General features: G+C 38.1%; 2 protein-coding genes across 2 annotated transcripts; one reads left to right on the forward strand and one right to left on the reverse strand.

Moving 5' to 3' along the window:
* Positions 1–311: 311 nt before the first annotated feature.
* On the reverse strand, positions 312–5,230 carry LOC119741098 (nucleic acid dioxygenase ALKBH1-like). Its single transcript, XM_038216769.1, has 5 exons — positions 4,870–5,230; positions 3,579–3,693; positions 3,048–3,213; positions 2,089–2,349; positions 312–1,946 (listed from the first exon to the last, which is right to left on the reverse strand). The coding sequence occupies exons 1-5, from the start codon at positions 5,017–5,019 to the stop codon at positions 1,187–1,189; spliced, it is 1,452 nt and encodes a 483-aa protein (XP_038072697.1). The 5' UTR covers positions 5,020–5,230; the 3' UTR covers positions 312–1,186.
* A 51-nt stretch (positions 5,231–5,281) lies between these two features.
* LOC119741099 (SRA stem-loop-interacting RNA-binding protein, mitochondrial-like) lies at positions 5,282–12,253 on the forward strand. Its single transcript, XM_038216770.1, has 5 exons — positions 5,282–5,301; positions 7,096–7,183; positions 7,986–8,044; positions 9,179–9,286; positions 11,258–12,253. The coding sequence occupies exons 2-5, from the start codon at positions 7,111–7,113 to the stop codon at positions 11,348–11,350; spliced, it is 333 nt and encodes a 110-aa protein (XP_038072698.1). The 5' UTR covers positions 5,282–5,301; positions 7,096–7,110; the 3' UTR covers positions 11,351–12,253.
* Positions 12,254–12,518: the final 265 nt, after the last annotated feature.

Here is a 12,518-nt window from a genome sequence, read left to right on the forward strand (position 1 = left end):
ATCAACCTTTTGCGATTTATAGAGGATTTTTTGCTTTTATTTGGATCTCCTAAGATTCCTAAGTGAATATCGACTCTTGTCTGTACAGTAAGCCAATTTTCTAAACCTGAATTTCTTTCTGTTTACTTGTTGGCAAATCCTACCAAAATTCAAAGTATAACTTGGTGACAATGCTCATAAGGAATTTTACAAGTGCAAATAAAAGGTGTATGTTGTTGTTGTCAATCAGTCGTCTAAACATTGCAATGCTGTACTCTTAAAACAAAACTTAATACTAAACTTCGCAGACAAGGGGAAAGACAGACAAGAAATGTTTCATAAAATATACAGCTGATTTTATTATTTCCAATATGGGTTGTGGTAAATAGTTACAGATATATATTTAATGAGTTATGTCTGCTTAATACATTGTAGAGGTAAAACTTGGCCTAAACTTTAAAATCGCTCTCCCCAAATGTGTTTGTTTGTCTTACTAACTTTCAATTTGTACATTTTATTTTAACAAAAACACACAATGTTTTAAAATTATTATGTAGGAGTCTGCAGCTATCTGCACAAAAATAATCAGTTCAATATTTGTAGTATATTCCCAAACTAAATGCTGGCAGAGTTTTTGTTCGGTGTCTCATTCAGATGAAACTTGAAAATGGCATGAAAGCAACTTCACTGAGCAAGACCATACCACCACATTTGAGTAGGAAAAGAGGGATGTCTTTGTGGGTTTAAGAGCCATTTGATAAAAGAAATCAAATGACCTACTTATAATATGATTTTCAAAGAGATTATATTATTTACTTTTTAATGTAGCTCAGTTTGGGTAAAAGTTTTATTCCAGCTTTATCCACACATCTGGTCTAAGATGATGTAGTATTAAGTTTATTTTTAATTTTTTTTTTTTTAAAGATTTTAGTGTACATTTGTATTGCACTGAGGTCATCATTATATTGTGAATGGAAGTCATGCATATTGTATTCCCTTAGTTTCATTCAAGGCAACACTGGAAGTAAACTGAGCGCTGTTTTCTCATCATTATATTTATTATATAATTCCTTTAGATGCAGCATAACTTAACTGCATACAATTGTACATTCTCACAATTTAAAAAGTATTTCAGAGCTTTCATAAATTAACAGTAACGTTGACTTTGAAATATTATTTCTGCTGAGGTAAAAGGACATCTCATAATTTAGCCTTGGTCTAATTGCTCCGCTTTCCTTTTAGATCCTGAGAGATCTGAGTGAGTACAGATGGATGGTTCATGGCATATATTCACAGTTTCTGATGGGAAATCACGGCCCGGACCTGTCACCTGTCGCACACTGATGTTAATGCGGGTGTTGGACATGAACTTGGCAAACCGCTCCCAGGCTTGAGGGTCCTGTAATGATCGCATGGTCTCATGAATGACAGTGTAGTCTGAGTCTACAAGGCCTTGGGCAGCACATCTAGGACTGTGCTTCCCACAGGTGCCTTCACCAGACTTGAGACTGCTTTCAAATGCATCCAAGGCGTCATCCCCTGTATCAAATCTGAAGCTGGAATCGTAGGCTTTGGAAGTCTCAGTTCTTTCGTGCATGTTGCTGTCCTCTTTTGAAATTTCAGTGTCACAGCTGCTGAAAGGAGGCACCGGAGCCGATGTGTGATTCTTATTGCCTGACAAGGATAGGGAATCTGTAGTGTCTTGACTGGGTCTTGGGATATCACAGCAACCTGTTGGTTCAGAGGCACTCTTGCAGCTGCTTCCAAGAGGTTCTGAGTCTTCCACCCGGTCCAGGCATGATGGAAGCTTCATTGAGCCTTCCGGAATGAGAATCCTGGGGACTGCATGGTAGGCCAGGCGGGATTGGCCGCCCATGAATATGATGTCACCACTGTGCAGATACATAGCCAATGGGGAGGTCTCTTTCGTCTTTCCACCGAGCAGAAAGATGGCCGAATGACCAAAACTGTAGGCAAAAAAGAAGGAAACAGTAATTATAACATGGTTACGTTCATTTTACACATTGGTGTTCCAAGAACAGAGCTCTCACAAGTGGCCACAAAGTCAAATCTAATGATCACAAACGGAGTCCATAAAACACAGCTCACCTGTAAGATATGATGGGTGCAGTGAAATCAAACTCAGAATGGTCTGTATGCCCTCCCAGTGTAGAGTTGCTGTGGTAGTAGCTCACGATGCCTGCCTGGGAGCGGAAGGCTGGGAACCCCATAACACTAGCCACAAAGGCTGAGAGGTCCGCTAGGTCCCCGGGGAAGGGTGTCCGGTTGTGTGGATGGTACAGCTTGGCTGTCCAGTCATAGTGATAGCCAAGAGTCACCCATCGCAGTTGATCCATGAGACTCTTCTTCCTGGATGGAACATAGGACATTTGAGTTACCTGTCAAACATTTTGGTTTAGACATTTTTTTTAGACTAATGGCCACTGAGGTTTAAAGGGAAAATACAACATTTGCAAAAATCAAAAAATAAAACTACCAAATGAATTTGAAACACCTTGCTGGACTGTTAGTGAATGACAGTCTAAAGCATCCTGTAAAATCATGGCACCTGGTATACTGTCATTTTCAAGAAAAGGTATTTTTGTATCAATTTCCAACACTGGTCGGCCGACCAGCGTTGGAAAAAAATGGCTTTTTTTCAAATACTGGCCCCAATTGACCATCACATTTGTTTGAAATCGATTACACACCTATGAAAGTGTTCAAGCCAGCTAGACTAGTTCCCTGACCTTACAATTCCCCAATGTATATAAACTGCTCCGTTTCATCTTAAATGGAGTCAGGGAACCAGACTACAGGAAAATGATTGTTTTTCTTGGTTTTTATAGCATCTACGAACCCAAAACTTCAAAACAGTCAGTGTAACAATATTTGCTATATATGACCAACCCCCCAAATCCATCCATTTCTGAAAATTACAGCAAAACCAAATGATGTATATTCCCTTTAACATTGTGCTAAGTAGCTATCAGCAAGTATATTACAGACAGTTTTTTTTTTTACCCCTTTGATGCTCGCTCCTTGGTCCTCCTTGACTGAATGCTTACTTTGATTGGGCGTCACTGTCGTCATCCCACAGTGACAGACCGCCGCGGATAGAATGGTGACTGTCCAGATTGCAAACGTTGGGCTTGTTGGGGTAGTCTTGAAGACATCGTTTGATCCAGTAATGTTGGTAGCCAGGACGGAATGGATTTTCAATGTAGACAAACCCTTTGGAAGAGAAAAGCAATGTTTTTTACAAAATTACCTGTGATGCCTAATATTGATATTACAGACTATTGTTACTTTTTTTTTCAAAAGCTGACTGCAATTCAGGGTTTGGGGTTTTGGGAGGAGGCACCAGCAAAGGGGAAAAAAAGTGTGGAAGCCAGGATGAGTATTACATGAATGTGATCACGTCCACTTCTGCAGAAGGTATTCTGTGTAATTTATGTCCAAAAGTTGATTTTCTAGGACCTCATTGGCAAATGAGAAGAAATATTTTCTTTTATCAGCCTACTTTTTTTCTAAAAAAGAAGATTTTTCCAGGATTTCAAGGACATTAACCAAGCCCGGCTTTACATCTCTGCAGGTACCTGGAGCACCTTGGAGTGTGAAGCACCTCCACTGGTCAACTGGCTTCAGCCCCAACTTTGTAGCTGATGTCATCGCACATAGTTGGCATGTCACTTTGGGATGATTCTGAGATACCTGTTGTTAACGGAATAAGAAAAATAAATAATAAAAAAAACAATAACCCAATAAGAATAATAATAAAACTTGAAATCATAAATAATACAAGACACAACAAATGTTTTTCCAGTCATTTTACATGAATTATCTACATGTATGTCTTCATGTGCATTGGATGCAAATAGACCCTAATGGTGACCATCAAAATGCGAATACCAAAATTCCAGCATTGTTACTTTTAGGACTCCTCTATTTTTGGGTTCACTGAATAATTAACTTCTTATGAGGTGCTTTTCATTCCAAAATTACATTTGCAGCCTCAACAAAGGCTCAAGCAGTCATTTTTTTTTGGTTGATCAATGTGACGTCGTGTTTTTATCATTTTAAACAGGACTTAGCCTAGAGAGAAAATGAGTTCTTATACAAGTCATACCACTACCAATCTTGGAAGAATGGGCTTTTGTTCTCTTAATATATGAACAGGGTCCTAAAAGCCTGCCCAAATTTTTTCCCCATGGTTAATAATGCTACAGCAATATCTTCTCCTTACATGGTCACGGTGAGTGCCGCTTTGGTACACAGTTTGCTTTAAAAATTCTGACTAAATCGGAAATGTCAGTCCCTTATGCGTTGCGTCCATCTTAGAGGGAATATTTTGTTATTTTAATTCAGTAACAATGACTGCACAAAAGGTTCACTCGTGTATATCCCAGCAATAATATGGAGGTAGAATTAGATCCCAGCAAAACAAAGTCATTGCTCTATCTATGCAAGGCTAGTAGTAGTACCATGGAGAAATAAAACACATAGTACTAGCCTTGCATAGATAGAGTAATGCCTTTGAAGTTTGTTTTGCCTTTGTAGTAGACTAGTACTAGTAAAGTAGTAGGCCTACTGAGACTATTCAATTCATCAGGCATGTCACTTTGTCTTTGTCAGGCCTTTATTTGCAATGAATAATTTACCTAGGGTCGTGAAAGTGAAAAAAAGTGTCTTCAGAATACTGCATTCTGTCCATTACTAATATAGCAATAACCAATGTGTAGTGTACAAATTATCACTTCTTCTCCATGCCGCCCCCCCCCCCCCAACCAAAATCCCAAGCCCCACCCCTTCCTCCATGTCATGTCCAAGTTCTTAAACTTATTCTTAACGTTAACTGTTGCGGGTAGAAACGGGTCAAAATTGTCTTACCAACACCGAATCCCAAAAATCTATCACCTCACTGAGATCAGGGGGAGGTTTTCGTCTCTTATAACGTTTGAACTGAACTCGAAACTTGTCATTTTCATGGTTATTTTCATTTGGAACGCTCATGTCTGAATGCTTCATGGGCGCAGCCATCTTGACCGAATGCTATTTCGACCAATCCATTATTTGTGAGGGTATAGCGAGTGATTGTAACATTTTTGCTTGCTCGTAAAATTGAAACAAAATAAAACATAGTAGACTAGTATGTCTTTTTTTGCGAAATATAAAACAAAAAATCTCTCTTGTATACTGAATAGTTTTTGCCTCAACTGAGTTGTAATTTTTTTTTCAGCCCCCCCCCTCCGTTCGTTGAGTAGACTTATCGATTCAAAGAACGAAATATTCACGTGTGCAATTTGCAACTGCATTAACTCAGTACAAGGGTTTCGATCCAACTCGGACCCAAACCAACTCGGACCCAAGCCAACTCGGACCCATGCCAACTCGGACCCACTACCAACTCGGACCCATGCCAACTCGGACCCACTACCAACTCGGACCTACGACCAACTCGGAACCACTACCAACTCGGACCCACAACCAACTCGGACCCACTACCAACTCGGACCCATGCATGACCAACTCGGACCCATCGTTTTCAATCATTCGACATCGTTTTCAATCATTCATTTCATAAAGTTTGTCCACTTCTCATCTGTTATTACAGTGATGCTGTTTAGTATAAATTTTCATTGTAATTGTAAGGTAAATTATCTCCTATCTGTCATGTCTGTATTGCAGCAGTATAACATTTTTGTCGTTGTAAAGCGCATTAAAATGCTATTTTGAAATGCGCTTTAAAAGTGTAATTAATTATTTATTATTTTTATTTGTTTCCATTAAAACATATTATGCTTTAAAAGTTTAACCAATTATTTATTTTCATTCAAACATATTAATTTACATCGTTTACACCATCTTGCTAAATTTAACAGCAATTTATTTCTTTTTTACTCCAAACTTCAACATAACGAGTATACAAATTAAGAACAGATCTTCATAGAAAAATAAAATTGGAAAGTATGGCATTAAAACAAACACTTTCAAACATAACATTATTAACTCAATAAATATAAGTAAACATTAGAAATCAATAAATAAAATAAAGGTTCCATATTAAACAAAAAAGTTAAATCAAAAAAGTATAAAAAGTTACATTTGTAATCGGATTCGTAAAAAAAACCCACAAAATTCAAAGCCAGCATGTGAATTAAAAAATGATCAAGTTTAATCCCCTACAAATAGATGCAATGTCAATCATCAAAAAGGAGTATTGGAGCTCTGGGAAGATTATCCTTCAAGGCCTTACAGGTAGCTGCCTGTATGTTCCACTATGATGTTAGGGGAAGTTAAATCAAAAAATTATTAAAAGTTAAACAGATTCATAAAAAAACCCACAAAATTCAAAGCCAGCATGTGAATTAAAAAACCCCAAACAATTACATGAAATGAAAGGCCCAAATAGTTATTTTAAATTAATAACTTCCTCACTGAAACAAAATGTGCCACTTAAAACCACTTGTTACACGACACAAAGGCCTGCAAAAACAAACAAGTAATTTTTTTTTACTGAAAATTATAATCCTTTGATTTTCGTTTGGAAAAGAAAATCGAGATTTTGAAAAAGCACGTATATATCAAGTTGTACAAATGACATACGATATGCCTAACCTATACTATACACTATTAATACCTCTTGGTTTAGCTTCACAGGTCACGGTTTCAAAAAGCTAAGCACGTTTAGTTTCATGACGTTCAAAACAATAAGCGTTTAGCAACAGTATTTACTGTACGCATCATAAAATACCGCTCCACACAGCGGCAATACAAGAAAACAACAAAACTAAAAGCCCCATTCTGCCCAATGTAGTTACAGAATATCTTCACTTTATAAGCACTAACATTAAGATCACCTAAAAAATATAATCTCTAAAACTAATGATTGAGTCATTGTTGGGTCCGAGTTGGTCGAGCTTGGGTCCGAGTTGGTAGTGGTACGAGTTGGTCGTGGGTCCGAGTTGGTCGTGGGTCCGAGATGGTAGTGGGTCCGAGTTGGTAGTGGGTCCGAGTTGGTAGTGGGTCCGAGTTGGCGTGGGTCCGAGTTGGCATGGGTCCGACTTGGCATGGGTCCGACTTGGTTTGGGTCCGAGTTGACCTGATACCAGTACGAGTGCAAGCTTCAAAATGGCAGCTAGAGGAGCAATTAGAAAAGTTCATGAAATCTTCGTGTCGAGGCTCCCATGGACAGCAGGCACAAGTAATAATGTTATTAATTTGTTGCTGCTATATTCGACAATCGATTTTTGGTGATTGTGTAGTATACGAGCCCCTCTTTCGTTTCATTTTCACTTCAGTCCTTGACCTTACATGCCTTAGCATGTGTTTAATTTTGTCATTGCAAAAAATGTCTCACTTTCTTCTTGGTAATTAACTCTAGTATTACAACAGTGCAAGCATGCATGGTGTTAGCTCTACAAACAGGGTTGCTCTTTTTTAACATTGGTCTTATTATTGTCGCCATGTAATGGTAATCATGTATTTTGGTAATCGTGTATTTTAGGACACCTCTACTGGAGTAATGCTTTACAAGTTACGTTCATAAATCAAAACCCTGCTCTCTATTTCCACAAAATTTATTTTTGATTACAAATAAGAAAGTGAAATCTTCTTAGATAAACAAAATGATTTGATTAAAAACGTGAAAGTAAAGAAAGCTAATAATAAAAGAAAGAAAGAAAGAAAAAAAAGTGTACAGCTCAGATTTGATCCCGGAACCTTCAGCATAGTAGTCACGTTTTAACCAATTGAGGTAGCGAAGCTCTCTGGTTGAATGGGTAGTTATATAAATGTGATATAGATTCGCAATGGTGTTTTCGTAATGCCATAATGATAGCAGTTGAAAATCGCCACTACGTACTTAAAAAGCAGTAAAACTAAAAGGTATCATAGTATGTGCATATGCTTCTGTGAAAATTGTTTTAACATTTTTTTAAGTTAATCAAAAAGTTCATATATCAAGCATGTTTCAGGACAGACAGTTTTATCTTTTTGTCCAACAGCTGAACTGAGGGATTATTTTGCTCAATTTGGCACCATCCGAACATGCAGACTAAATTATGTGAGTATGGAGTTTCAAACAAAACTCAGTGTGGCCTATTGCCAGTGAAGATCAGAGTGTAATCTGATGTGCTGGAAAACATCTCAACAGTTTAGATGTTTTAGATATTTCCAATGAAATAATTCCACACTGCACTTGATGAAATATATTTTTAAAGTAGCCCCAGTATTAACTGGGGCGCTAGAACTCCTTTTTTTCGATTTTTGTCTTTGGTCGGTCGTACTAAGTACTAGTACGACTGACCATACAAAAAAATGGGAAAAAAGGGCTTCTATCGCTCCAGTTACTGGGTCTGCTTTTGAAGAGGAACATGCATGAAGGAGTGAGTGGCCTCATGGTCTGGAGTGTTGAACTCAAGTTCTTGTGTGTAATTCTGCAGGTTGTGGGTTCGAGTCCATCCCAGTGGTGCATGATTTCCTTGGGCAATTCGCTCTTTTCACGCTTCCGCCATAGGCATGCACAGCCTCGATCTGGCAAGTTTACAGAATGAAAATAGCCAGTTCAGTAATTCCCGTATCGAGTTCAGATCACAAAACCAGCTATTTTCATTGTGTAAACTTGCCAGATCGAATCTCTGCATGCCTGTGGCGGAGCGTGAAAAGAGCGAATGCCACACATTGCTTCTTCCTACATGTATATGTAGGGGACTAGGAGTAAAGGATTGCCCGCAACTGCAGAGGTTGTGTATGATCATGAAGCTAGCTCCATGGTGTGATCTAACCATTTATCCCGGTATGGCAGCGTTGAGCTATACACTCGCCAAGAGCTGAGATGGGGTATGACTCACCGTGCTGTGAGCACCTATGGATTGCACAAGTCCATGGCCAAACATATGAAACACAGTGATGCACCATGAAGCTTTCTCAGATATTTTCCAAATCTAGTGTTCTAGTGAAAGGTTAATAACATTTCAGATTGCGTAGTTGCATATAATGGAGTACCGAAGTGTGACGTCATTTAGAACCAGAAAGTGTAGCGCAAACGAATGGAGTACGCACGTGTGTTGGCTCACGTGCTGAATCACGCGCTGTTTTTCACACACATTTTGTGCGCGTGACGTAATCACTTCGGTACTCCACACAGGTGAGCTGTAAACACCCTTATTGTTCTTTGATTTGCTCAATTTCCTTTCAGGATCAAAAGACAGGGTTCTCCAAAGGCTTTGCCTTTGTGGCCTTCCAGTCAGAAGATGGTGTGGAGAAGGTTCTACAGCAAGACCAGCATGTCATTGATGGACAGAAGGTGAGGTTTATCCAACAAGCTGCTGACGTTGCCATAAATGTTGTTCTTCTTTCATCAGCCATGACTTGCCTTGCTGCTCAGACATTCAGTTGCATTGCTCCAGTGAACAATTTCATCTGAATCACATCACAACATTGGATGCAATTATTGACATCATGAGATAGTTTTAAACAAAATCTGCATAACAATGTTGCAATTCATCTTTAAACATACATGTAGTTTTCTACAGCATTTGGATCTATTTCTTTCCACTGTTGTCATATTTGTCAATGCAAATCAAGAAGGGGCTATGCGAAATCAACCATTGTTGTTTTTTTACTTGAAACTTCCAAGGGGATATGAAGTCCCATGTCGAGTAATTGAGGCTTCACTAAAATTACTAGTCTTGCTCCCAGACTGGTTTTGTATTTCCCTATTTTGCAGCCAGTCCTGTGACAAACGTGGTGGAGTTGCCGCGGCAGTAGAGGTCTCTATCAACAAGATGAATCAAGTCCAGTCTTGGCAATATTGGCAGCGCTACCCGGGACATTTCGAGCATATCTCACGCACATGCATTAGCTTGAATACAGCGCGCGTGAGGTATGCTCGAAGTCTCCTGGGTAGCGCTGCCAATATTGCCAAGACTGGTTCATCTTGATGATAGCGACTTTGCTTGTCACGGACCAGCTCTATGAAGGGAATAAAATTCCAAATGTAGTCTTGGACGGAGACTATACTTTTACTTGACCCTGCAAAGTCCTTTAAAACTCCTAGTGGATGCTGAGGGATCTGCGAGGGTTAGGGTTAATGCTTAAAAAAATGAGTGGATAATTTCTGTTGAATGTTGACTAAAGCAGAGTATTGTTTTTTTTTTTTTTTTAACCTCTTCCTTTTGACGATACAAAGGAAATACTTTCTTGAACTTTTGAGAAACCCCAAAATAGAGCTCAACTGTACAGAAACACATGCCGTTTGTTAGAGTGTTTTTCATATCTATATGTATTTTTCAGTCACTCTAGACTGAACGCTTATAGGGTCTAGGCATTGGCACATCTTTAAAAATCATGTAATTAAAAGCTCAGTTCAGATGCCATGACATTCCCATTTATCTTGAAATTACCTGGCTAATATTAACATCCCCTCGCAATGGTGTTGATGACTTTGAGGGTAGATATTGCAGAGTTCCATCTTTACCTTTCAAAATACTAATCAATGACTAGCAGAAGGGTTGTAATCTTGCAAATACAGCAAATTAATTCTTAAACACATTCAGTCAAGTAGTGCTAGAATTTATGCCTCAATTTGTTGAATCCAGACTGTTAATTCTTATACATTTTAAAACCAAGTTGCTGACCAAAGAACATATAAATAACGCTGTTAAAGTGCTTTCAAAATGTCAAACATAATATCATGGAAAGGCTTAAAGGGAATATACAACATTTGCAAACATCGAACAATAAAACTACCAAGTTTTTACGAAATACCTTACTAGGATGTTGGTAAATGACAGTCTCAAGCATCTTGTAAAATTATGGCACCTGATGTGAAGTCATTTTCAAGAAAATGGTATTTTTGTATACATTTCCAACGGTGGTCGGCCGACCAGCGTTGGAAAAACCTAACTATTTTTCAACCACTGCTCCAAATTTACCATTTTTCAGTCCAAATGTTGTTTGCTATTGGTTACATGTTCATGAACGGGTGCAGGCCAGCTAGACTGGTTCCCTTGCCTTACAATTTTCCATCATCTATAAATTGATCCATTTTATCTTTTGTGGAGTCAGGGAACCAGACTACATGAACATTTTTGTTTTTTCTTGGTTTTTTCAACCTTTTCTAACACAAAACTCAAAAAATGTCAGTGTAACAATATTTGATCAATTATACTAACCCCTCAAATAGTTCATTTCTGAAAATTACAGCAAAAGCCAATGATGTACATTCCCTTTAATTGTTTTGATTATTTACTCCATTCCCTCCCCCAACTTGAAGGTTGGCGTGCAACGGCGGCAAGTTGAGGCGGCAGTCAGTCGGTTACAAATCAGCGACGTTTTCAGTCTGGACAATGATGCCGATGCTGTGTGATGCTTCAATGGGACTCTTTTAAAAACAAACTATGATAGTGCGCATTTCTAACTTCGTGTCATCAAATGATGATGGAAGAAGTTTGATATTGATCAGGTTTAAGCATCCAAGAGAAGAGGCCAAATCTTCCGGTGGACGAGATTGTCATTTCAACCAACATATACATAGTATACTTTCTGCAACCTTGAATATAATTTTCAGCACTTTTTGAACCAGAGGCGACAACAGAGCATGTATTTACTGACATTGCCAGTGTAAGGGAGACCATCGGGTTTTTAAATCATTTTACCAAAAGCAGCACTTGTTCAAAAGTTAATGTCAGTTTTTATTTAAAACAAGAAAATTTATTTTCAGTAAAAGCCAAGTTTTTCAGGTTGACTGATATGACAGTACCTACATTGTAAGCTACACTTTGCAGTTTGAAAAGAAACCTTAGTTTTACACGCATGCATGTGGGTAAATTGGAAACAAACAGACTGGGGGTCCCAGATTTACAATATGAGATTAATGGCTCTGAAAATTGGCATGTTCACTTTCATCAGGTGTCCCGTCCAGTCGATAATGAAGTATTCAGTTGTGAAAATCAAACATGAAAGTGATGACTTGTTATTCTTCGGCTTTACTAATGCATGTTATTTACCTCTGCAGTGCACATTAACATTTTTAAGGTTGAACATGAGCCCAAACTTTGATTTGACGGCCTGTTTCTTTCTAGGAAGCCGACATTTGAAATTGGAATAAAGGAAAAATATCAAATAAAGGGTGCTTACTTTCAAAACAGGATCTTCAAGTGTTTATGGTTGAACTTTATTTAAACTTTATATTCACTTGATTTGGTTATTAAAATAAATATTTGATTTATTTCAGTAAACAAAGTAAATTAAAATATTTGTTACAATTAAATTACACATGTGTGCCTTGCAGTCTCTGTCTGTGGTACTTTGTCTAAAAGTGAACATCAAACTCTATAAATAATTTCAGGGGGTTACACAATTCTCACCAAGTTTTAAATTTTAAATCAGGGGTGTGAATCCCAGCTTTACAGCTGATTTTAGCTTTTTTTGTTTAGGATTTCAGCTTTTTTTCCCTCACTTGCTGTGTACAAAAGCATAGTAGATTTCCAAAGTTCGGCTTTTGTACACCTTTTTCAGCTGTTTTCAGCTATTTT

Source organism: Patiria miniata, unplaced genomic scaffold (assembly GCF_015706575.1).
Source record: "Patiria miniata isolate m_02_andy unplaced genomic scaffold, ASM1570657v1 HiC_scaffold_5, whole genome shotgun sequence".
In the NCBI taxonomy this organism is placed as follows: Eukaryota; Metazoa; Echinodermata; class Asteroidea; order Valvatida; family Asterinidae; genus Patiria; species Patiria miniata.